Source organism: Pseudorasbora parva, chromosome 12 (genome assembly GCF_024679245.1).
Source record: "Pseudorasbora parva isolate DD20220531a chromosome 12, ASM2467924v1, whole genome shotgun sequence".
In the NCBI taxonomy this organism is placed as follows: domain Eukaryota; kingdom Metazoa; phylum Chordata; class Actinopteri; order Cypriniformes; family Gobionidae; genus Pseudorasbora; species Pseudorasbora parva.
Window position 1 is genome coordinate 39,741,512 of NC_090183.1, and position 26,470 is coordinate 39,767,981.

A 26,470-nucleotide genomic window follows, 5' to 3' on the forward strand; every position below is an offset into this window, starting at 1 on the left:
CAGACAGACAGACAGACATGTATAGACAGACAGACAGACAGACAGACAGACATGTATAGACAGACAGACAGACAGACAGACAGACAGACATGTGTAGACAGACAGACAGACATGTATAGACAGACAGACAGACATGTATAGACAGACAGACAGACAGACATGTATAGACAGACAGACAGACAGACAGACAGGTATAGACAGACAGACTGACAGACATGTATAGACAGACAGACAGACAGACAGACAGACATGTATAGACAGACAGACAGACATGTATAGACAGACAGACATGTATAGACAGACAGACAGACACACAGACAGACAGACATGTATAGACAGACAGACAGACAGACAGACAGACAGACAGACATGTATAGACAGACAGACAGACAGACAGACAGACAGACAGACAGACAGACATGTATAGACAGACAGACAGACATGTATAGACAGACAGACAGACATGTAGACAGACATGTAGACAGACAGACAGACAGACATGTACAGACAGACAGACAGACATGTATAGACAGACAGACATGTATAGACAGACAGACAGACAGACATGTATAGACAGACAGACAGACAGACATGTATAGACAGACAGACATGTATAGACAGACAGACAGACAGACAGACAGACATGTATAGACAGACAGACATGTATAGACAGACAGACAGACAGACATGTATAGACAGACAGACAGACAGACAGACATGTATAGACAGACAGACAGACAGACAGACAGACATGTATAGACAGACAGACAGACAGACAGACAGACAGACAGACATGGAACGATAGATAGAACAATGGAATGATGGATAGAGAGAGAATGACAGATAGAATGATAGAAAGAACAATGGATGGCTGGATGGACAACTCTAATATCTTGGTAAATCTGAGCAGTTTGTGGCTCTAGAGGAGATGTATGTGAGATTACAATGTTATTCTCAGGAAAAAATCTCCATTTATTTTCCACTCAAACAAAAAAAGACATTGAGATATTTCAAGAGAAATCATCTGGGGTTGTCTTTCCTACAGAGACATATGAAGAAAAAAAGTATCTCAGAAAACAGTATCCACTGAAATAGATCATTGGATCATGGAAACGACATTTGGAAAATGCTGCATCGTCTATTAGAGCGAAGGAGAGCCTCGCAGGGCTTATCGCACGACTTCACATGGCAAATACACATATATGGCTGCCAGCAAGCGCAAGAGAAAGGAAAAAGCACCATTTAAAGATCATTCCATGCTAGAGGGCTGCTGAAACTACAGGCATAAATGTTCCTCATCCCTCCGAGCACCGACACAAGTCAGAACGCTGGCAAAGAACAAGCCGGCACTGGTCTGTCAGAGCTGATGAAGCGAACAGTTCAGACACCCAGAGGAAAGAGAGAAGAAAAAAAAATCTGAAATAAAAAGATAAAAGATCAGCGGAGAGAAAGAGAGTTTGAAATGAGATAAGAGCAGTTGCTGTTCACGATTATTGACGGTATGTCCGCCAGAGGCCAATGATTGATTCGTTTTTCATAACTCTCAATAAGAGCCCTTCAAGTACGGAATAAGAACAATCCAGCAACTGCTTGCAGATTCTGCTGAGTTAGAGGAGTTATAGATTATGTAAAAAATTCCCTCTGTGAGACAAAGCATTTCCAATTGATTTCTCCCAGTGGCTCCAAGTGGTCTTTTTCTTCTGTAAAACATGGAAAACTAATAGACCAAACCCACCTGCCGCTTTTCAAAAGGAAACATACTCATTAAATTTCCCAATAGGGTTGATTCCCCACAGACACACACAGGCTTATGCTGAGTAAACATTGTTGCTATTGCTTACCGATGCTGCGCACACATTTTCATTGTTTATTGGTCGGAGGAGAGAATGACTCACCTGAATACGCCCAATAGGGTTCCCCGGACGCCCTCCGCTCTCTTTGAGTGGCTGAGCTCCCACGACGCTCTGGTTCCACATGTGAAGCTGTCAGAGAGAAATCAGACAATGTTATAATGAATTCCCATTAACAATCAATGCAAAAACATTATCAATACTGCAATACTGTCAACCTTAAAGGGGTCATATAATGGTGCATGCACTTTTACAAGCTGATTGTATGGAAATGTGTGTACACAACCATCCTATACTGATAAAAATCCATCAAGGGTTTTTTTTTAAAAATCTTTTTATAGGTTTTCTCGTCTCAAATCGAGCCGTTTGACCGTGTGACGACACACGGTCGGACGCCCCTCCCACGACTGTAGATTAACAAGCAGCATTTCACCTCAGACCGGCCTTGAGCGAGCGGTCATCAGAACAGTCCGCCATTGTACAAGTAGAGATGCTGGAGCAGAATGGCGTCTAAGCGACTGCGGGGTTCTGTTCTTGGGTGTAATAATGAACACAGCAGTCATTCTGATGTTCCTAAATCCGAACCGCTGAAGACGCAATGGCTGAGTTTTGTTTTTGTAAATGCTTTTATGTCTGCACGAACCGCAAAGCATTTCTCACCAGACGGCTTTATAACCGAGGGTCAATATAAAGCATGTTTGGCTAAGAAGCTGTTCCTGCTGCACCCTTAGAAGAAGCGAGTGTAGTTTGAAACGCTTGCACGCTTCATAATGAATGCGGCTTTACAGGGTAGGTTAAATTACGGCATGCTTTCGTTTATAATGAACAACGCATTATGGTTATTGTGTTATTACAAACTGTGCACGCTAGTTTTAAAGTGTCTGTTACTGGCAAAATAAATTGTGTTATAACAGTTATTACAATGCATAGATAAAATTACGGTCAATGTAATGAACTAACGTATACATCAGTAAAGACAGCATCCGTGCTAACGTTATCCTGCCAGTACATTAAGATGCCAAACCACGCTATCCAACCATTCAGAAACGTCCTGTTTAGCCTTAAATGTTGAATTTCGTTGGAGTTGTCATCTTGTCCCAGGTCTTTTGCTGATATTGAGGTGGGATACGGGTAGAGTTAGGGACAGGTGTGGTGGTGTGGGTCAGTTTAAGGGTAGGGTTAGGGACAGGTGTGGTGGTGTGGGTCAGTTTAAGGGTAGAGTTAGGGACAGGTGTGGTGGTGTGGGTCAGTTTAAGGGTAGAGTTAGGGACAGGTGTGGTGGTGTGTCAGTTTAAGGGTAGAGTTAGGGACAGGTGTGGTGGTGTGGGTCAGTTTAAGGGTAGAATTAGGGACAGGTGTGGTGGTGTGGGTCAGTTTAAGGGTAGAGTTAGGGACAGGTGTGGTGGGATGGGTCAGTTTAAGGGTAGAGTTAGGGACAGGTGTGGTGGGATGGGTCAGTTTAAGGGTAGAGTTAGGGACAGGTGTGGTGGGATGGGTCAGTTTAAGTGTAGAGTTAGGGACAGGTGTGGTGGTGTGGGTCAGTTTAAGGGTAGGGTTAGGGACAGGTGTGGTGGTGTGGGTCAGTTTAAGGGTAGAGTTAGGGACAGGTGTGGTGGGATGGGTCAGTTTAAGGGTAGAGTTAGGGACAGGTGTGGTGGGATGGGTCAGTTTAAGGGTAGAGTTAGGGACAGGTGTGGTGGGATGGGTCAGTTTAAGGGTAGAGTTAGGGACAGGTGTGGTGGTGTGGGTCAGTTTAAGGGTAGGGTTAGGGACAGGTGTGGTGGTGTGGGTCAGTTTAAGGGTAGGGTTAGGGACAGGTGTGGTGGTGTGGGTCAGTTTAAGGGTAGAGTTAGGGACAGGTGTGGTGGGATGGGTCAGTTTAAGGGTAGAGTTAGGGACAGGTGTGGTGGGATGGGTCAGTTTAAGGGTAGAGTTAGGGACAGGTGTGGTGGGATGGGTCAGTTTAAGGGTAGAGTTAGGGACAGGTGTGGTGGTGTGGGTCAGTTTAAGGGTAGGGTTAGGGACAGGTGTGGTGGTGTGGGTCAGTTTAAGGGTAGAGTTAGGGACAGGTGTGGTGGGATGGGTCAGTTTAAGGGTAGAGTTAGGGACAGGTGTGGTGGTGTGGGTCAGTTTAAGGGTAGAGTTAGGGACAGGTGTGGTGGTGTGGGTCAGTTTAAGGGTAGAATTAGGGACAGGTGTGGTGGTGTGGGTCAGTTTAAGGGTAGGGTTAGGGACAGGTGTGGTGGTGTGGGTCAGTTTAAGGGTAGAGTTAGGGACAGGTGTGGTGGTGTGGGTCAGTTTAAGGGTAGAGTTAGGGACAGGTGTGGTGGTGTGGGTCAGTTTAAGGGTAGAGTTAGGGACAGGTGTGGTGGGATGGGTCAGTTTAAGGGTAGGGTTAGGTGTAAGGGAAGTGCCAACTGTTTAAATTACAAATGTAACTACAGAAATTAATTAGACATAATTACATGCTGGTATTTTTAAAATGTAAGTACAATGTAAAAACATGTATGTACACAATAAGTGCATTGTATCAAATTATTAATTCAAATGTTAGTACATAGTAGTTAAGGCCATCTAATATAAAGTGGGTCCCAATGTTTTCATTTAGACACTAAAGAATCATATCAACTTGTATAAAAATGGCATTATAGGACCCCTTTAAAAATGCTCCACCTATAACGCAACTCCTGTTTCAGATATTTTCAATGCTGGCTTTACTTCCTGAAGTGGAGGAAGAAAACCTTACCTCCATAGCCTGCTCCACTAGAACTGCTTACACGCAGTGTCTCTTGACAAAGTAATCAAAAGTAATAATACCACTAATAACAACACTCAGAGTACTCAGCGGGGCCTCCGAACCTGTGAAAAACCTGGCACTTCGCTCCTCTCATTAGAAACACTCACACTAGCTGAAGTTCCGGTCGGCATAATTACCAAAGAACGGCATGATTTGTAATCCTGAATAAGTAGTAGTAGGAGGTAATGCTTAAACAGAAAGTTTCTTTCTGATTATCAGGCTTATTTTAAATCTCATTTGTCTAGTGAGAGTTCATTAACTGATTGACTTAAAAATAGAACCAAAAGAAGAATGTTTCTACATTAAAAATGGCTTACATTTTGTTCTACAGTGGTCTGAAACATTACCTGGACACTTAAATTGTTGGTTTAACCTAAAGTAAGTAACCTGGTTGCCTTAAATATTGAATGTTGACTTTATTGAAATTAAAATGTAAGTTGATACAATGAAGGAAATTTAATAAATAGAAACTCAAAATATTATTGTATTTAAACCACATAAAAAATGTGATAAATCATGAAAATAGAACAATTTGGCATGTTTCCCTGCGTCATCACAAATAAAACCCAATTACCCAATATGCTTACAAAATCTTTTAATAATATTTAAATAAAGGTTGTTGATTCTCAAAAATGTTCATTGTAGTAATTTTTTATTTCAATGAACTCAACATTTTATGGCAACCAGGTAACTTATTTTTTAAAATATTTTTTACAGTGTAAATTAATTCAGAGTTGATTCAGCAAGGGTGAATTAAATTAATCACAAGTAACAGTTACATTTTACATGTTAGAGTTACATGTACAAATAGTTTACAAACAGTAAATTAAATATGTTTTTTCTTTTAAATCAAAGAATCCTGAAACTGTTTTCAACATTGATAATAATAAAACACATTTCTTGAGTAACAAATGTGACACTGAAGACTGGAGTAATGATGCTGAAAATTCAGCTATGCCAACACAGGAATAAATTACCTTTGAAAATATATTCATATAGAAAATGTCTCAGGTTACGTATGTAACCCTAGTTCCCTGAGGGAACGAGACGCTGCGTCGAAACGCTGTGAGAACGCCTCTGCGTTAATGCGTCGTGAAGCGCCTGTAGAACCATTCCATCGGAAAAAAGATCGATCGTCGCCGACGTGATGACGTCGCCGACGTGATGACGTCATCAACCGGAGACTATAAAAGGTCCGCGAACACAAACAGGAACTAGCTTCTGATAAAGCCTGAAGTAAGTGATCACGGACACGCCGGGAGTATGGCAGAGCGACGCAGCGTCTCGTTCCCTCAGGGAACTAGGGTTACATACGTAACCTGAGACGTTCCCTTTCGGGGAACTCGAGCTGCGTCGAAACGCTGTGAGAACGCTTATACCCACATCGCCATAGGACCAAGTGTCTCGTATGTGTGAAGCCGAAGCGCACACGGTTACGAGAGTACCTGTGCCCCAACTGTAGATGCCAGGTCTAGTTCATAGAACCTGACGAAAGTTAAAGGAGACGACCATCCGGCCGCGTTTACAAATATCGTGGAGGGAAGCCCCCGACAAAAGTGCTTAAGAAGCAGCCATACCCCTGGTTGAATGCGTCCGGACAGCCAGTGGAGACTGCTGCCCGGCCGCCTCATAAGCAAGTGAGATGGCCTCGACCACTCACTTGCTCATCCTCTGCTTAGATACTGGGGCCCCTTCTTAGGGGGCCCGAAACAGACAAACAGCTGATCAGTTTTCCTCCACAGGGCAGCTCTGTGGACATAGTATCTAGTGCTCTAACAGGGCACAGCAGATTAATCTTCCTGGTCTGACGTCGTGAAAGGAGGAGGACAGAATGCTTGAAGAGTAATGGGGCCCCGTGGGCTCGTAGGAACCTTGGGGACATAACCCGGCCTGGGATGAGAAATCCCCGGCGCAAACTCTAGACATGAGGGCCCTACAGACAGGGACTGAATATCTCTTATTCTTTTGAGAGATGAAATAGCCAAAAGGAATATAGTCCTGAGGTGAGGAACTTATCCGACACCTCCTACAAGGGTTCAAACGGAGGCTCGGACAAGCCCCGCAAAACACAGGCTAAGTCCCATGCTGGGACCCTCGAGTGCATAACAGGCCTCAACCTTAAAGTGCCACGGAGGAAACGTGTAATCAGAGGGTGTCTTCCCAAGACACTCCACCCAAAGGGACGTGGACGGCACCCAAGGCCGCCACGTACGCCTCTATTGTGGAGGGGGTCAACCCTGCCGAGAACCTTGCCTGCAGAAACTCCAGCACTGTACCAACCGGGCAGTTAACTGGGTCCCACTGGCGTTCTCTGCACCATGCTGAGAAAAGTTTCCCTTTCAGAGCGTACAGTTTCCTCGTGGACGGAGCTCTGGAGTGAAGGATGGTCTCTACGACCTCGGCCGAGAGACCTTCCTCTATGAGCCTAGCCCCCTCAGAGGCCAGGCCCACAGTTTCCACATCTCTGGGCGTGGGTGCAGGAATCTCCCGCCCGCCTGAGAGAGTAGATCCCTCCTGGTCGGAATCTCCATCGGAGAGCCTTCCAGGAAAGATATCAGGTCCGAAAACCATACTCCATAAAAATGGGCAAGCGTAAGGATTTGGGCGAGTTTGACAAGGGACAAATTTTGATGGCTAGGGCGACTGGGTCAGAGCATCTCCAAAACTGCAGCTTTTGTTGGGTTTTCACGGTCTGCAGTGGTATCTATCTATCCATCCATCCATCCATCCATCCATCCACCCACCCACCCACCTACCTATCTATCTATCTGAAGTGAACCAGCGACGGGGTCATGGACGACCAAGGCTCATTAATGCACATGGGGAGCCAAAGCTGGCTCGTGTGGTCCACTCAAACAGACAAGCTACTCTAGCTCAAATTGCCCAATAAGTTAATACTGGTTCTGATAGAAAGGTGTTAGAATACACAGTGCATCGTAGTTTGTTGCTATGTAGTTGTAGTTTGTATGGGGCTGCATAGCCATAGACCAGTCAGGAAGCCCAACATGCCAACTGTGGGCACATGAGCATCCGAACTGGACCACAGAAGAAGGTGGCCTGGTCTGATGAATCACGGTTTCTTTTACATTACGTGGATGGTCGGGTGCATGTGTGTCGCTTATGGGGAACACATGGCACCAGGATGCACTATTGCAGTGTTTCTCAAACTTTTTCTGCCATTCCCCACTTAGGGAAGGGCTCCGAGCCCCACCTGTCCCCAATCTCCCCAACAAAATGGTAACTATAGGCTTTAAGTTTGCCTGTTAACAATTATTTTATTAACATCACATTTAAACCTTTCATGTGTAGTACAGTCAAAATATATTAGCTGACTCCTAGTGTGAGTTTTTTTAAAGACAACGTTATTTTAGAACGTTTTACCTTACCTTACCTTTTCTATGGCAACGCGTCATGTTTATCACGTGACTCACCACAACCAAAATAGCGCTGAATGACAGATGTATCACTTTTATTACATTTTATTCAAAATATTGACAAACTTGCTTACCATGTCATTAGCTATCTAATAATCCAATTGTGTGTTTTGCCATTTAAAAACCTTTATAAATGATCTTGATTTTGAAATGATAGTCCTGTCAATCGGATTTACAGCACGTATATTCATCAGCTTCTCCTGGAATAAGTAAGTGACCGGTAAATTGGGAGAAGAATCGAGCAAACTTTATAGTTACTTACACTATAATAAAAATAATAATAATAATAATAATAATAATAATAATAATAATAATAATAATAATAATAATAATAATAATAATAATATGTTTATTTTTTATAACGCCTTTCAGGAACCCAAGGTCGCTTTACAATGTAGTATAAAAACAATCGGCCTGTTCATGATAACACATAAACAAGCAGGTGTACAACAATCAACTCCAGATAGACAACAACAACAAAGAAGTTACATAATCAAAGTGAACTGGCTTTTAACACACAGTAGCACTGTGGCACTTTGAATTTTATTTTTGTATTTTGTGTAACTGTTCCTTTGGTTATTGCTTCATGTATTAATATATTATTTATTGTAGATGTTTTTCTGTTCTAAATGTAAAGCACCTTGGTCCTCCTTTTGGTTGTTGGAAGGTGCTATACAAATAAAGTTTGATTGATTGATTGAATTAACAGCAACTAGTCATGTAACATGAAAAGGTGTAAGATCACTTTAAAGGCTCAGACGGTGCGAGAGATAATTATTTACTGCCCAGAGAAAACAGGTGAGTTTTAAGTTGGGATTTAAACAACTGTAGAGTCGGTGCGTTACGGATAGTCAAGGGCAGTTTGTTCCATAATGTAGGGCCAGCAACACTAAAAGCCCTACCTCCCATAGTAGTGCGTTTAAACTTTGGTTAACTATGTGTATCTGATATGAATAAAACATGTCGGCCAATTATATTTGAATGGATTATTATTGCTGCTTCCATAGACACCAGTGTGTATTCTACAAACTCTAAATGTATTGTTTTACTAGTACTTGTGTATTTAAATGTTACCTATTAAATGAAACCTAAAATAAACAGTATGTGGTTGAAAACACTGCATGATGTATGTCAAGAGCTGAGCGCGTCCGCATCTGGCTCAATGCCAGCCGAAGCGCCCCACCGTTTGAATCTGGCAGTTATGTCACGTCACTGAACATTCTAAATCCCATATGTGGGTCCGTACCCTATGGTCCGTACTCTCAGAGGCATGGAAATAAAAATCCCATGTGGGACCGCTCAAAAGGTTAATAGAGATGGGCACAAAATTTAACACATTTCCTCCCATTTGTCGCGCCCCACTTGTCATGTCTCCATTCCCCACCAGTGGGGCGCACCCCACACTTTGAGAAACACTGAACTATTGGAAGAAGGCAGCTGGCAGAGGCAGTGTGGTGCTTTGGGTATTGTTCTGCCTGCCATCCATATGGATGTTACTTTGACACGTACCACCTACCTAAGCATTGTTGCAGACCATGTACACCCTTTCAAGAAAACAGTGTTCCCTGCTGGCTGTGGCCTCTTTCAGCAGGATAATGTGCCCTGCCACAAAGCAAAAATGGTTCAGGAATGGTTTGATGAACTCAGCAACGAGTTTGAGGTGTTGGACTTCAAATTCCACAGATCTAAATCCAATCGAGCATCAAACAAGTCCGATCAACGGAGGCCCCACCTTGCAAATTAAAAGATCTGCTGCCAACTTCTTAGTGCCACAGCACATCTTCGGGGGTCTAGTGGAGTCCGTGCCTTGACAGGTCAGAGCTGTTGTGGCAGCAATAGGGTACCAAAACAATATTAGTTATATATAATGGGTGTGTATATATAGATAGCACAGTTTTAACCGTGCTCTACGGGCCTTGTCCATGGAATCCTGCACACAGATCAGATTCCTATAGATTAATTAGACAAAATTTTGGAAATGCAAAGACAATAAACTGTGCATTACTGTAAAGAGAGTTCACAGTACCAGGGACTGCTGGAGATGATGGGATGGAATCAAAAGTATTAAAGTGTACACTTCTTGGCATGCATCAAATAGATGCATTTAGGTGTGCACAGGATAGGATTTCTCCTTTAGACATTTACATTTCAAGTAGCAGTAAACTAAAAGTACAACTTTTCCCAGCTATGCCTGGTTTACCCCCAAATTCTCCCTTTGGCTTTGTAAAAACCCAGCTTATCTTGCTCTGTGTTTCAAAGCCTCCTGGTGAGAGACCCCTATGTCTCTTCAAGACAATTAAAGAAACTCTACGCCTTTTCATGCTCAGCTATAAAGAGCTTCTTTTCCTGCTTTATTGAACCATATGGCAGATCATATGTCAGGAAGAGACTAGCGGTTTAGTGCATTTATAAATGCATCTAATGGTTCTCTGAGGGGGGAAAAGTGAATGTCAACCAAAAAAATGGAAGCTATTTATACCTCAATTGATTTTAAGAAAATGAAATTGCGTTGTTGTAATCTAATGTAGTCAATTTCATTTACTTAGAATTATTTCAACTATATTGTGAATCATTATATCGTATTTTTGAATAAAACAAGTTATTTTTGATTTATAAAATGGATGGTTTTACTTAAGCAGTACTGCCCACTTCATCTAGCAAACTGTGCATCATTTTATCACATTATCATATTTTATTAAAAAAGCATTCATTATCAAAATCCTTAAAAGCAATCATTATTTGTCTGCCTGTGATTGATACGCATGATATGCATGAAAACTTGTATGCACATCAAAGAAAATTGGTGAAATAAATGTGTCAATTATCTAGGACAATATAAAAAGTCTGTTCTTCTAAACTTTATATTTAGTGAAATAGAAAATATTCCACAAAAATATTAAGCAGTTTGTTGTAAATACTAAAACAGTATTCAACATTGGAAATAATAAGAAGCATTTCTTAAGCAGAAAATCAGCATAACAGAATGATTTCTGAAATTTTTAGTTTTAGCATAGCTATTATTTTTCTTACAGCTACCAATTAGGGAAATTTAATAATTCATGTCGAATCTTTAGCCAAATTAGATTGGGAATTCACCATGAATGTGTAGTTTTTGTTTAAATTTATTTTGCTGAATAAAAGTTTAAAAACTTGCTGCCTGAAGACTTTTGAATAGTAGTGTATACCAATGTGAACGTACCCCGATCCTGAGGCATCTTTGCTTTGCAAAAAAATTGTACGTGCCATGTTGAAATAAGAACATTTTTATTTTCAACTGAACTTCAGCTTTAACAAACCATTCCCTTATGTGTATGAAACACATCACGTGCACACATGTTGTGAGCACTTAAACAGAGCACCTTGTCAAACAGGCATCAAATCTCAGAACCAAAGTGCAATTCCTTATTTTATCTCTCTTCAAAGTGTCTTAAAGTGACTCGGTCCCTGGGGCGAAGACACCCTGGTTCTGCTCCTCTTGCATAAACAGATTTTCCAAGCCTTTGCTTCGCTCTTGCCCTCACTTGCATCATTACTTTGGAGATTAATTAGTGGCTGCACTAAGTCGATTCCCTCCATTGCAGCAATTACGTCCACTCTTATTGGTTAGTAAGCAATTAGAGCTGCTCTCATTGGTTAGCGACCTGTCTGGGTCTGTTTATCATTTAATCCCTGATGGACAGCAACAGACGACGTAGAGCGTTGTATTGCCATGGCAGACAATTAGCATCTGTGAAAGCTATCAGAAACCATTCAAAGGTTATGAATAGGGAACACTATCCCGTAATGATTTCCTCATCGCTCGTTACAAAGGGTAAACATTAGGTTCCGACCTAAAATAATGGACTCGATACTTTAGTGCTTACGCACGGCTTGTTTGAAGTCTTTTCCCGAGGGCCTTTAAAACAGTAGCTACCAGCCAGCAGGCGCCACATCAGCAAACCGGTCCTCTGAGGGAACATGTTTGCATGTCTGGCGTTTGACGCGGTAAGGAGATCGCAAATAAAGTATAATGAAAGATGGCTGGCTAAAGGTGAGCTCTGTGTGTGTGTGTGCGCCTGTAGCGGGCTTGTTGTTATGAGGCAGGGGGATACAAGAGACAGGCAATATGTGCTCTGGCAGATTGTGATGCCAGGTGCATTTACGCAGTTCAGTGCAGCTAAACATGACATTAAAGAGGAACTACTGCCTCTGAACTCACAAACATCAACATAAGGGTAACCTGGGCAACCTACACTTGGGTAAACGCGTACACGCAAGGACACGCAGGTGTTAGCAGATGTGAAGTGTCTTCTAACACACCATTGTTACATCTAACATGTTTAACTATACAATACAGTTGTTTACCGATTTGATAATATGCCCAAGTATCATTTTTTACATTTTATGAAGAAAAAGTGAGAGGTGTTTACTTACTCATGTAAAACTGCTTTTTTTGCTAAAGATTTCACTTATATTTGGCTGTACCATCTGTCATTTTTGGGGTGGTAGGTGAAGTCAAAAAATGAATTAAAAATTAAAACTATGCTATCAATCGATTAAAAAAGTAACTAATTAATTGCACAATTTCTGTAATTAATCATGATTAATCACACATAACATTAAAGGTTTTTAAAAAATAAAATATATATTTTATGTTGTTCACATATAGATAGGGTTGGTATCATTTTTATTTTATCGATTCCGATTCTAATTTTAATTCCCATTCCACTTATCGATTCCCAGTTTCGATTCCAATGTAGTAAAAAACAACAACAACAAAAATCAAACATTAATCTATCAAGCATGTTTATTTTCTGTGCCATTAGTTTCAGCTCAAATAACAAAAAAGCAGTATTAGGCTACATAAGAACTGAGCTGCTTAGCTAAACATGTTCAAAAAACTTATGTTAAATTAAAATACACAACCCTCATTGTATGCAACTTTAAAAAAAAGCATTTCCCTATAATGTAATACCTACCTAAACAATGATTCGACAACAGAAAAGGGGTGCAACCCATTGACTATGAACACTGTGATCGACCTGTGAGCTTTCCTTTCGAAGCGAGGGAGAATGGTGTTGTCACCGTAGTAGTGCCGGCTAATGAAGGGCACTCAGGATCCGCAATGAATCAAACAATGTGCATTCTTTTAATTCGACGTGGTGAACCAACCACAGATGCTTAAATATGTTGCTTGCAACATATTAGATTATTACAATAATTACACTTAGCTTTGTCTTTGGTTTTTTACAAAGTGTAGCCACACTTTTGAGCGCTTCCAGCGGTTCATCTTTTAAACTGTTAAAATGTTTAGATTACCACATAAGGTCCTGCCAGATTGCCAGGTGGAAGAAAAAAAATGCACCCAAGAATCGAAAAGAAGAATCAATTCATATTTTTTATAACAAGTATCCGATTCTTAATCTTAAGTATTCGATCCCCGTATCGGAATCCATTTTCGACTCCCAACCCTACATATCGGGCCCTATTGAACGATTGCCACTTTTGCTAGTTTAATGACGGAAACAAACTGTTGGCGTGCCAGGTGCATGGTCCAAAAGGGTTGTACCTAGTCTTTTAATGAGTCATGGCTGTGTTTTAGGCGCAACGTGCAATAAACCAATCAGAGTCTCATCTCCCATTCCCTTTAAAAGCCAGTTGTGCTCACACCATGGCGGATTCGCTATTTACATGAATGGAGTTTCAGCTAGGAAATATACAGAAATTGAATAAAGTTAGTTATCAATCACTTCACTGCATAAATTATAAATTAAATATATATTATTCAATTTAGTTATTTGCTCTTTGATTAACAATCACAGACAGCAGTAGGTTTATTAGGCTGTTGTCACTCTAAGACCTGCCGCACATGACCCGGATCTGACACACATCCTATTATCGAGTACTCTTTTGTGTCTTATTGGACTTGAATGGTTTAATATCACTTTGAATGAATGATAGCATTATCATATATTGTAACGCAGCCAAAGGACGACAGAAAAAAACCTGCATAAAACTAGGAGAAGAAAAAAGCAGGTGTTAGCGCGCTGTAGTTTTTTTTTAGAAGTTTTATTTGTCATCCACTCAGCTGCTCAAGTGTTCTAGGTAGTTGCCTACTGGAAAAAAGTCAAAGGAGCCCACCTTCAACCATCTGATATTCTGGTCTGAAGATGCATCTCGAGTTTCTCTTCAATGCAAGTTTAACGTGTAGGAAAAATCTAACAGAACACATTTCCTCCATAAGCCATTCAAATATGCTGATTTGGTGCTCAATTAACATTTCTTGTTTTTATAATATTTTAGGATTATTTGATGAATAGGAAGTTCAAAGTATTTTTGTAACATTTGAGATGTCTATACTTGATCAATTTAAAGCATTCTTCCTGAATAAAAGTATTAATTTATTTTCTGTGAAACTAAAAAAACTAAAAAACTCCATAAAGAGGACAAAATATTCTATCAGAACTAAATATTTCAGTTAGTTTTCGTCATTGTTCCATAACCCACACATAAAGGACAATGCAATGCTACTGTTACCAAGCACACATTAGCTTCTCAGTGGACGTCTCAGCATAATGCATAAACAACTCATACTCCCACTAGACATGCAAAAAATAGCCTGTCACACTTTAACATGAGAACTCAGAGGTTTAATTAAGACGAAACGCCCACAATGGCACTTTTTTGACAAATAAACATGGTTAAAATAAAGACTAAAACGCTGATGTTGTCATGACACGGTTCTCATCAACCATAATGTATACCGTTGGCTAAATAATATTTAATTTCAAGAATTTTCCCATCAGTCTGTGGATTTTTGAATAGCTAAAGCAAAACATGCTTTAAAAAACTCATACGGAGAAAAGAAAAAAAAAGTACCAGTTAGATGAGCCACCTACCAGTAACAGGCAATCATGCGTTTTCAGGTGCAAGTCATTTTTAAGAGGTTTAAAAAAGTGAAATAGGGTAAAATAAATGCACTGATGACAGCAAGATAAAATATTGCACTCTTAACAAAATGCATGAGTAGGCGAAGAGTAAATAAACAAGAGTGAGGCGTGTTTCAAGGTCCAGGCACGTTCTAATTCAACACGCAGGTCCCAATAGGTGGGTCTATCATCTGCACTTATCAACTTTCTTAACAATACCTCTCTTTGTCGACCTTTACTGATCAAGCTCTAAATCCGTGGCACAAACATCCTTAAATGGCACAGTGGACGTTTACACTGTGTTCCAAAGCAAGTCTTTAAAGGGCAAACATGGCACGCACAGACCTAGAAGCGGAAAAGGTCAGAAAAGCATAATAGATGCACGGCTCCTCCCTCCTACCTAAAGCACCTGACGTGCACAGAGAAATAAACGCCAGCGATAACCCTCGGTTGGTGGTTTGTTTAGTGCAGACAATCCTTTGATAAACGATTCGGCGTGTGAGTGATTTTTCTTTGTGTCCACAAAGAAATATAATCTACTTTTGTTACAGCGGCTTTTCAAAGGGTGAATCGAAAGCCAACCGTGAAGCTCTCTTGAGTTATATTTAACTGGGCCTCCGCTTCCCGCTTCGGCTTCATAATCTATTTTTGCGGTTAGTGTTTACATTTGCCTGTTGACCCAGTGGAGATCATCTAAAAAAAGCTGTCAGGTTAAATAGCTGACCCGAGATTGTGTGTCATTGTGTGTGAAACCAGCTTACAAACTGTGAAAATCACTATAATAGGAAGATCACTTAATTACTAAACCCTTTTCAAACTGCAGTCGAGAGCTTTGTATGGCATAGCAGGGAATACTAGTCGCATCAGCAACATCTGCAATGTGCATATTTCCTAAAAAAATACACCAAAAACTAGATTGAGTGGTGCTTGCAAAATGCAAAAACTTTGCCACAGTGCCTGACAACTTCCCGACAATTTGCTAAACAAATGCTAAGATGTTCTGAATGGTTTCTAAGGTGTTGCTGTTGCCAGGGCTAACAGCATGCACAATAGCACGATAGCCTCAGACCTCAGGCATCTAAGCCAAAATCAAGTTGCGTTTCCACTCTTAGGCCAGCAGCCCCGCAGGCTGCCCTAAACCCGCCCTTAACACCCCTGCATAGAATGATGGTACACAACCCCACAGTTCCACCAGCTGACTGAAAACTAGCTAGATCGCAAAATAAGCATGACAGAAGCCAATGTTTGGTCTTTACCTAAGACTTCAGATTCAACCACTGATACTTGACCAATGTTTTACAATAGAGGGTATGCATTGACATCGCTTTCCCACCGGAACACATCTCCTCACCCGGACTAACTCCATATAGTGTTCCTAACAACTTACCCAACACCCAGTGATCCATGGATATTGACATGCAGCCCGGAATACTGACTTCCTAACATTTGTATGATTTCAATGTTGGGGAAATACAAAAACATGTGATCACGTATATCAGTTATATCGCAATTTCATCCAGCCCTAAAACTTTTTGCAGCCACAAAAATGCACAGAGCAACAGTCCACAGGCTTAAACATAATTTTTTTTAAAAAATATTTATGTCCCATTTCTTTAGAAAGATTGAGCATTTCCAAATATTTTTCACTGAATAATGCGGTCGGAGATTTCAGCAATCTCTCCCGTCTCACTATACTGTTACTCTTTCAGAAAACAGGAGTTATGAGTTATAAGTGAAGTGCATGTTTAAATGGCATATATGCAGATGCATTAGACCAGTATTAACATAGGCACGGGGAAGAGAGAAACCAAATAAATACACGATTATATGTGATTTGTCTACGTTTTTCAAGCAGTCTCTGGTATTTTCTATAAACGTGTGTATTTAATTAATCACAATAGCTAGCATAAGTAGTCTTTAGTTTTTAATATTGCATTTTAATATTTCTGCCTCATACAATGATCAGAATCCCCATTGAAAGCACAAGGAAGCTATTTCAAACACTGATTTCTAAAAGTTATTTGAACTGAAAATATTTGAAAATGTTGAAACTATTTTGAAACTAATGTATACCGGGCACCTAAATTGTTATATACCTTTAAGACACCTCCTTTTGATGTCATGCGTGTGTGTGTGTGTGTGTGTGTGTGTGTGTGTGTGTGTGTGTGTGTGTGTGTGTGTGTGTGTGTGTGTGTGTGTGTGTAGTGTTGTCCTGGTGATATAGGAGAATTGCTTTACTATACTCTGCTCAAGAAAGCATCCTCATTCTTTATTTCTTTTTATTTGTAATTCTGCCTGTGTGTCTGTTGTATTTTTCTCCCTTCTCTCTTCCATGTACGCAGAGAGTGTGAAGATCCTCTGAAGCTCTGTATAAAGACGTATGGGATTACCAACTCTATCATCTATGTGTATTTTTTATGTGTATCATCTCTAGTCGACATTACACTTGGTATAATAACATGGCAAGTGAGCAGCGGTGTTGACCTGACCTCTGTTCACAACCACTCCTCAAGCCCCAGTCTGCCCGCTTTGGACCAAGGTCAGGGTGCGAACTAAGGGGGAGCTAGGGGGAGCTCGGCTCCCCTAAATAAGACATGGGCTCCCCTGAAAACGTGATTTGAGAAATTTTGGGGGGTCTCAAAAATATTGACACCGTGTTATTTTGAGGTGCAATTTCAGTTTTCTGTAATGTGATCATCGTGGATTATTATATGTAAAATTGCTAAAAATATATAATTAATTCATGCATGACGGCAATTTAAATCTAATTCACTTTCATAAAGATAACTATACATGCTGTTCTTGTCATGACCATCAAGGTGTGGTGGCGCTGCGGTGCAAATTCCACTCATGTTTAGAACATGTCAACGCAAAGATTCGTAGAAAAAACTAAAACGAATATCCAATTCTTGATCTTGAATTTCTGGAAGAACAGCAAAGGAAGCTGACCCCAAGCCTCTGTGGTCGATTCTGTGATAAGGCATGTTATTCCCAATTATGTGTTGTGGCTGGGTTGATATAGGTCTGCGCGATTATCGATGTCCTAATAAGACTAACGTTAATTAAATGGAGGAATTATGGTATTCTTCTGTATGACGAGTAACTTCAACCGTTCATGTGAACTCAAAGACAGCCGGATGCTTTGTTTATAGACTATTTGTGGGCTTTTTGACCTATCAATTCTTGTTTTTTCTTCCTTCATTAAAATCAAAGATGTTCTTTAATGATTGTAAATTGTATATTAAGAGTCTCCGCAATGCATTAAGCAATAGATTGACCCGTTCACCAGTGTGTGAAGGAATATACCCCCCCCCCCCCACACACACACACACCCGAAAAGTGGGCTCCCCCAAAGGCCACGATATAGTTCGAACACTGACAAAGGTAATTTGGCAGGCCAAAATCCCCTGGCCGTTGGCCCCCAAGGAAGCCCTGATGAGGCCCGATCAACCCCCAGAAGTGAAAATGGAACGCGACTGGCCCTGGCATGCACTAGCGCACTCACTTTTGGCCTGACAGTAGAAACATTGTATTCAAATATATGTAGATATAGCTGGAGGCCCTCTGTCAGCTTATGTCTATGGCTTTTTTCCCTTGCCAGACACACACACACGCACACACAAAGTGTCAAAATAATGAAAATATAATTATGCAAAATCCTCATTCCTAATGCATCACAGGTGGTTGCAATGTTGCTAGGTATTTTCTGGGATGTATTGATGGATCCAAAAAAAAAATGTTACAAAAATGATAGGCTACAGTATGCTAATCCCTTGGTGAGGTGTTCTGAACGGTTTCAAGATACTTGCTTGCTAGATAGTTTATAATAGCATCAGTTCAAAAGAGTCCAAACCCAATTATATGATTTTCTGATACGCTAGATATGGCTGAAAGCCGTGCCAGTCTATGATGGGGTTTTTTGCCAGTCAAAATTGTTGAATGTTGAAAATATGAGTAAAAAATTGCCATGCAATATTATTGCAAAACTGTTAAATTATAATAAATTGTTTCTATGGTGTTGTTATATTGTGTTGCTTTATAGTTAGTAAAGAGTATGCAGTAAGCATGTAAAGCCATTGTTGTTTTAAGGTGTTCAAAAATGATTAAAAAAATATACAATACATTTGCAGTCATTGCTAACGTGATCTAAATTCCGTCTAGGGATTTGTGGGGTGCTATGGAGGGTTTTGCTCAAAATAACGGTTTACAAAATACAAACAAAAAAATACAGTATGCAAAAAGGTGTGGTTTCTAGGGAGTTGCTAGGCTATTACGGCCGGCTGCTAGAGTGTTGCTAGGTGGTTGCTAAGGTGTTCAGAAATAGAAAGTTTCTTGTAATTCAAAATATCCCAAACCCAAGTCTATTTATCTTTTTTTTCTTTTATAAATGTAACATGTCTGTCTTCCAGTGTCATTCGCTTCCAGATATTTTTAGCTGTACAAAACAGCTCATTATACTGCGTGATAATGCAAACTTCTGTATGCAAAAGTCTGTTTTACTCATTGATTTGTCAGCCGGATGAAAACGATTAATTTGATTGCTTAAAAATATAAGCACACCTACTTAAAACAAAAGCAAGAGAAGGTAGGATCGGCTTCCTTTGCCTCACCATTTACAGAGATGTACCTATTGTAAATTAATCTGTAAAATCTCACATATAAGTACTAAACATTTATCCTCATTCATTCAGTCAATGAGGATAAATCAATACCCTAAATGGAAGAAAAGATCCTATCTATAGTATTAAAGCAAAAGGCAGGGGAGAAGGTGGACCCTGCACCATTAAAGTCTGGAGTCAAAGCAATCCAGCCCACATTGTGTTCGCAAACCACTAACATCCTGGCTTTATCCTGTATTTATGGAACAAGTGATGGCCTATTGTTTCATTGTTTAGTAGAAGACTGACCTATTTTAAACAGCAATACAGTACGACTTCCTCTGTAGAAAAGCCAACGGTTAACAGACACCGCAGACAGAGAAAGCGCCGATTTATTGAGTTCTTCGCCGGTTTCCACTGGAGAATTATGTGAGCCTGCATGAATAAAATGAAAATGGCAAAGTAGACTGCATAATGTAAAATTCCATTGAGGCTATTAAGAGCAGAGAATGCCTTAACATCTGCCCGGTGTGAAAGATAATTACGGTGTAATTAAGATCCCTATAGACAGAGTCTCTCAGACCGGTAGCCATCACTAAAGCTGCCAAAGCTAACACGGTGGACTTACCAGCTACAGTAGCTAAACGCTCCGCTGACTGAGTCTATCAAAAGCTTGGGCAAATCCATTAGGTGGCTTAATCATATGTTATAGGTTTGAGGAAAGGGCAAACACATTTTCACCATTAATTATGAAGCAATTGAGTGAGTGTGTAACAACCTTTACAAGGACACACATAATCATAAAGGCTCCATCTACTACCGAAACTATATCCAGGTTTTCCAAGACATCCTGAATGCTCATGTAGAAAACTAATAGTTGTCAAAGAAACAAATTAAAATAACATGCACAATCCTAACTTACATCTTAATTTTAAGATGTTTCATCCTGTTTTGTATTATTTTAAATCATTTTAAGCCATTTTGCTAATGAGCCCCAGCCCCGTGGTTGAGGACCACTGGTCTAAAGTGTTACTTTTTTAGTAAGAAAAATCAATTTAATTTGTACATGCTAAACTGTGTTTTTCTATAAATATCTCAAATTTGGGTAGAAATTGCTATTTGTGAGAAACTAGAACTAATTAATTAAAGAGTATTTTAAATTCATTGGTAATAAGCATAAACACCAGATAAACACTGAAGAACATGCAGCCACTGGAACTGGAATCTGGTTTAATTATTTTAACATACTGCCTTCAAAAATACCTTTTGAAAATATGGAACGTAATTATTGTACTTAATCTATAATTATTTTGTTTAATTTTTTCTATTATATTTCCTTCAAAATTGTGTCAAAAAGTCTGTAAAGTCTGACATAAAATGTAAAATGTAAAAAATAAAACTTACAGACATGACAAACATATAAGGATAAAATGATGTAAACCTCAAATTTTTCAATAACTGACAGGCAGGGAAAAATATTTCACAATATAAAAATGAACAAAACAATGGTCTTGTGGTTAGCATGCATGAACACATGAACACATTCAGCTATGGTGTTCAAGTCAGGCTCCCTTCTGATGGATTCTCTATACATCACAAATAAAGAAAAGAAAAAAAAAAAAAAAAATATATATATATATATATATATATATATATATATATATATATATATATATATATATATATATATATATATATATATATATATATATATATATATATATAGATTTTTTTTTTTTTTTTTTTTTTTTTTTTTTCAAACATTGCTCTGAGATAAAAAAATTTTTTAAAGGGATAGTCCATGCCAAAATGAAAATTCTGTCATCATTTACTCACCCTCAAGTTGTTCACAAAGGAAGATATTCGGAAGATTGTAATCTTTTAATTAATCATAATCGGCCGCATTGTCTACCATAGTATTTCTCCCCCTACAATGGTAGTCAATGGGGGCTGAAATCTGCTTGGTTACAAACATTATTTCTTCCAAATACCTTCCTTTGTGTACAGCCAAAAAAAAAGAAAGAAATTTCTACAGGTTTGGAACAACTTGAGTGTGAATAAATGGTTTTTTTTTTCTTATTAATTATGGTTCGTTACTTTCAAAAAACAAAAAGTCAATGTAATGTGATGCTTCTTGAGACTGATTGTGTTTGTATCCCCTTAGAGAAGCTATAATCTTAAAATGTGTCTCTTAATCAAATTTAAAGGCTACTCAAAAAGCGGCTCTTAAATCACATTATTTGCATGCTGTGAAGCACTAACTATAAAAGGCAGACAAAACCATCTCAGATAAGCAGGTTTAGTAGGAAGTGAGGCAATGGTTTTGCAATATTTAAGACTCAACAATACGACAGGTCAGTGATCCCGGACCCAATTTAGGGCCAGATGTACTAAACAAGGCAAATTAACATGAGAGTGCAATTCCACAAAAACGCCGCTGGGGGTGGAAAATTCTGCGCATGATCTACTGACAACATGCAAACTAAAGAACACAGACGCAGCCGGACCATTTCTATAACCAACGCAATCGACCAGAAGCAATGCAAATAGCTTTTTTTGGCAAAAATAACCCAGTCCACGCAATCTCAGCATTAATTTTTGGCCTTTAGTAAATCCTGACAGTAGGTTTTAACTGCAAAAGAGATTCACACCGACACAAGCTGTCAGTAAATCTGACCCATAAATCCTTATTGTTGAGCCCTGATCATGTCTGCCCTTCATTATTTGACTTCATGGGCTCACAAATCAGTTTTTCTCTTTATGGCAAAAGGGTTTTTTTGTGTGTGGATGTGAACTGGCAGGACACTGGGAACAAAGTGTGTGTGTTTTGTGCACATGTCCATCCACCTCAGCACTATCTGTAATAAATCTGAGAAAAGGAAATTACCACTTCTCTGAGCATTTTGGATGGGCTTCCAACAAGTCGCAGGGCGAGATAAATCTCTCATACTTTTATATCTTAAAAGTATTACGGTCAGGAAAGAGAGTGAGTGAGAAGGGAAAAGAAGAACAAAGTGAATATGTGAGAGAGAGAGAGTGAGAGTGAGAAAAAGATTCACTCCAAGGCTTCAGAAGCTGTCAGGCTATTAAGGCCACTAATCAATCATCGTATTAAGATAATATAACCTCTCTCTTAAAATAACGTATAATTAACAGAATCATTGGCGAGAGGCTGCATGGACTGACATCCAATTACTGCCATCAGATTGTTATCTCTGAAAATCTCAGTCTTTACAAAACACAGCTATTAACGCATAGCTGCGAGTTTTATCAGAGCTGAATATACATGCAATTAGATTCTATACAAGCACCATACACATAACATTAGACATTTATAGCCTTCCAGCAAAGTAGCTCTCTCATGAGCTAAATATCATCAAAGGCAACCAAGCAGAACCAAATCACAGTCTTTCATTCCTAACATCCTAAGCCTTTTTAACATGGTTCGTGGTGTCATTGGTGTGGGTGATTGGACAGTGGGCTGGGAATCGATACGAGGATGCGGCAGGTCAAGGCCCTTCATCAGCCGCACAGGAGATCCAAAGCGCAGCATGTGGCAATTGGAAACATATGATAAAAGACTGAAAGGGAGCTTGTGGCTAAAGAATCTCTGACCCGAGCCCTGGCCTCCAGTTGTGAGCCGCACCTCAATAAAAATGTAAATATCTCATCTGCTCTGGGCGTCTACTCACTGCTGAAGAAGTCAAGAAAACTAGGACTCAAACAGGGAGCTGGTTAGACAAATGCTTGTTTCCTTGTCTTTTAAAATAGAATAGCTTTTCTGTGCAGAACAGAAAAACAGAAGCTACTTAATCTTCAAAAATCGCAATACTGCAATCATTAAAAGGATAGTTCGCCAAAAAATGAAAATGACCCCCTGATTTACTCACCCTCAAGCCATCCTAGGTGTATATGACATTCTTCTTTCAGATGAATACAATCTGAGATATATTAAATAATGTCCTGGCTCAGATATCCAAGTCCTTCTGAAGCAAAGCGATGTGTTTGTGGAAGAAAAATATCTATATTTAAAATGTTATAAAATGAAACAACTAGCTTCCGACAGATGGCCGTATGCATCGGTTTACGTCGAATGAGCAACCCCTGACCTGACGTATGGCGTACTGACGAACGCAAAAGTGCAGAGGATGGGGCAAGACAAAACACAGGTCAAGAATTCACCAGAAACGAAGGGGCTTAAGTTTTGTTGCCCAGCCTTATTTGTTTGAACCGCGAGAGGAGTCCAAGCTTACGCTACTCCTACATCCTGCATAGCGTCAGGAGTTACTCTTTTGGCGTAAGTCGACTTGCGTAGGCCATCTGTTGGAACCCAGTTATTTTAGTTTTTAAAGTTTTAAATATGGATATTTTTCTGACACAAATGCATCGCTTCGCTTCAGAAAGTCTTTATTAACCCCTGGAGGCATGTGGATCTTATGATGGATGGATGGATGTTTTTTTTGTACTTATATATCTCTGATTGTATTCGTCTGAAAGAAGATATACACCTAGGATGGCTTGAGGGTGAGTAAATCATGAGCGAAGTTTCATTTTTTTGGTGAACTATCCCTTCAAGAAGAAATATCTTCAAGACAGAGATCACTATACTGATTTATGCACTGGAAGTTTCTGAGATTTAGAAAATGTGAGTTCTGATCCAATGATATTAGTGTGCTTTTTTGAGCATTTGAGTGTCTAGGGCGACTGCTAGGTAGACACTTATTATCTGAAGTAAAAAGAGCCTACTGCAAACCTCTATGATATTCTGGTCACTAGAGACCCTCCTTCAATGCAAGTCAAAGGGATTTTATAATCTACAGGGTGAATAGCTTATAAACGTGATGCTTTATACTAAGAAAAACCCCATGTACATGTTATATACATAGTATATTATATATAAAAACACACCTTTTTTAATGTTCTTGAATAAACAATTTTTAATGTTTTTGAAAGTCAAAAAAAAGTCTCACCAGATTATGAAATATTGTATTATTTTAAAGCTACACTGTGTAATATTTCCCCCCATCTAGCGGTGTAAAGGTATATGACGATCCAGTGACTATTAGTTTCTGTTCCTCTCAATTCCGATTTCGTTTTAACTCCTACGGTGGCCGATTTAGTCCAAGATTAACATGGCTTCCAGTTCGGCCTTGTTCATGACTGCCATCGAGTGTTAAAACGCGAAAAGCGAAGCTTGAATTTACGGGTATGTCCCTCTTTGGCTAATGTACTTTCAAGATGGAGGGCAACATGGCGACCGGCATTCAAACCCCTCACCCGTCTGTATTTTCAATGGCATGTTATAAACTTACGAGAATACTTTATTACTTGAAAGAAGTAAATATACATTAATGAGCACATATATTTTTGAAAGAACTAAGTGTTTTTAGCTAAGTATAAACTAAAAAAGTTACACAGTGCAGCTTTAAATAATGTTGTCTATCTATTGTAGTATTTTAAAATATAATTTATTTTTGTGATGTCAAAGCTGAATTTTTTAGCATCATTCCTCCAGTCTTCAGAGTCACAGCATCCTTCAGAAATCATTATAATATGCTATTTTGCTGCTTAATTATTTATTATTATCATCAATGTTGAAAAACAGTTGTGCTGCTTAATATTTTTGTGGAAAGAGTGACCAATTTTTTCAGGACTCTGATGCAAAGAAAAGTAAAAAGAGCTGTATTTATTTTAAATGGAATTAAATAAATAGCATTACAAACAAAAAAGACTAACCCAAATATTTAGCAGTCATTACATGAAACATACTTATCTGTATTTTGTGCAAATCTCCAAATATGTTAAATATATAATTTAGCGCTTTTAGAGTCGTTTACATTTTAATGCCAGATGTTATGGTCGTGATCAAATACGAATGAATGTCCAAAATTACTATGCAAAACGAGTAAAATAAGGACTCAAGATAGGAGGAGGGGACACGTTCCTCCTCAATCTTTCCCCTGCTGACAACATACTGCTGACGAAGCAGATACAAGCACACACACAGCTCAAAATCCTAGAATAAAACACAACAGATGCAGATTCATAACATATCCATATCTAAAGGTGTCTAGTAAAATCATTGCGGCTTTCTACTTGAATTGCAACCACGGAAAGTAATTACAAACTGTGGGGAGAAATGCCAATGTTTTATTATCCTAACAAGCCATATCTGAGTCTAAAAGGCGTGTTACAACAGAAATGATCTTCCTGGGAACTAAAACTTTAAAGCACTCTATTAAAGCGCTCACCCACAGTCAAAACTCCAATCCTGTTTAAAAAGACTGTAAAATGCACGCTAAAGTGAGCCAGTGACATATGTAAAAGTCACACCCATCTGTGGATATGAAATATGGATCTGGATCACTGCTTCCCATTATTTTTAATGCTTCCTGCGTATTGATTTTTTACTCCCCGCTTTCAATTAAATGCTTTACAGACTCTTTGTATGCAGCTCAGGAATTTGGTGATGGGTGGATAAGAATGGCAGAGGAGTAGAGGGCTTCTTTTCTGATTTTATTGCGCTGACTGCCTTTCAATCACAGAGGAAAGGACTCCTCATTATGGGAGAGCGAGAGCGCAGCAACAAAGACTGAAGGGCAAGGTAGAGCATTAAATATCCAGTGTCTTTTGACAAGAGGCCCTTGATGGATACTGGTGTCGAGCAGAAGCTTCCTGTGGTGTCAGCCAGAAAAGATGATAGACACTCCCCACAGGGTTCAGAGATCTTTGACCTTCTTTTGCACGCGCCCACTGGTGCACACACTCGCAGTTACCACTTCACATCTGATATAGGTTTAAACGCATCTACAAATGCCCAGGAGCGTGTAGCTCAAAGGCGCGCATTCATTTTTACACAAAACCTGCTCAGGTGTGAACTTGA

General features: G+C 39.5%; 1 protein-coding gene across 1 annotated transcript in view; it reads right to left on the bottom strand.

Annotated features, from left to right (window-relative positions):
• ca16b (carbonic anhydrase XVI b) overlaps positions 1-26,470 on the bottom strand; it is a 130,159-nt gene that overhangs the window by 85,659 nt on the left and 18,030 nt on the right. Inside the window, exon 2 of the mRNA XM_067460260.1 lies at positions 1,896-1,982. Within this exon, the coding sequence (XP_067316361.1) occupies positions 1,896-1,982 (87 nt within the window). The remainder of the gene's footprint in view (positions 1-1,895; positions 1,983-26,470) is intronic.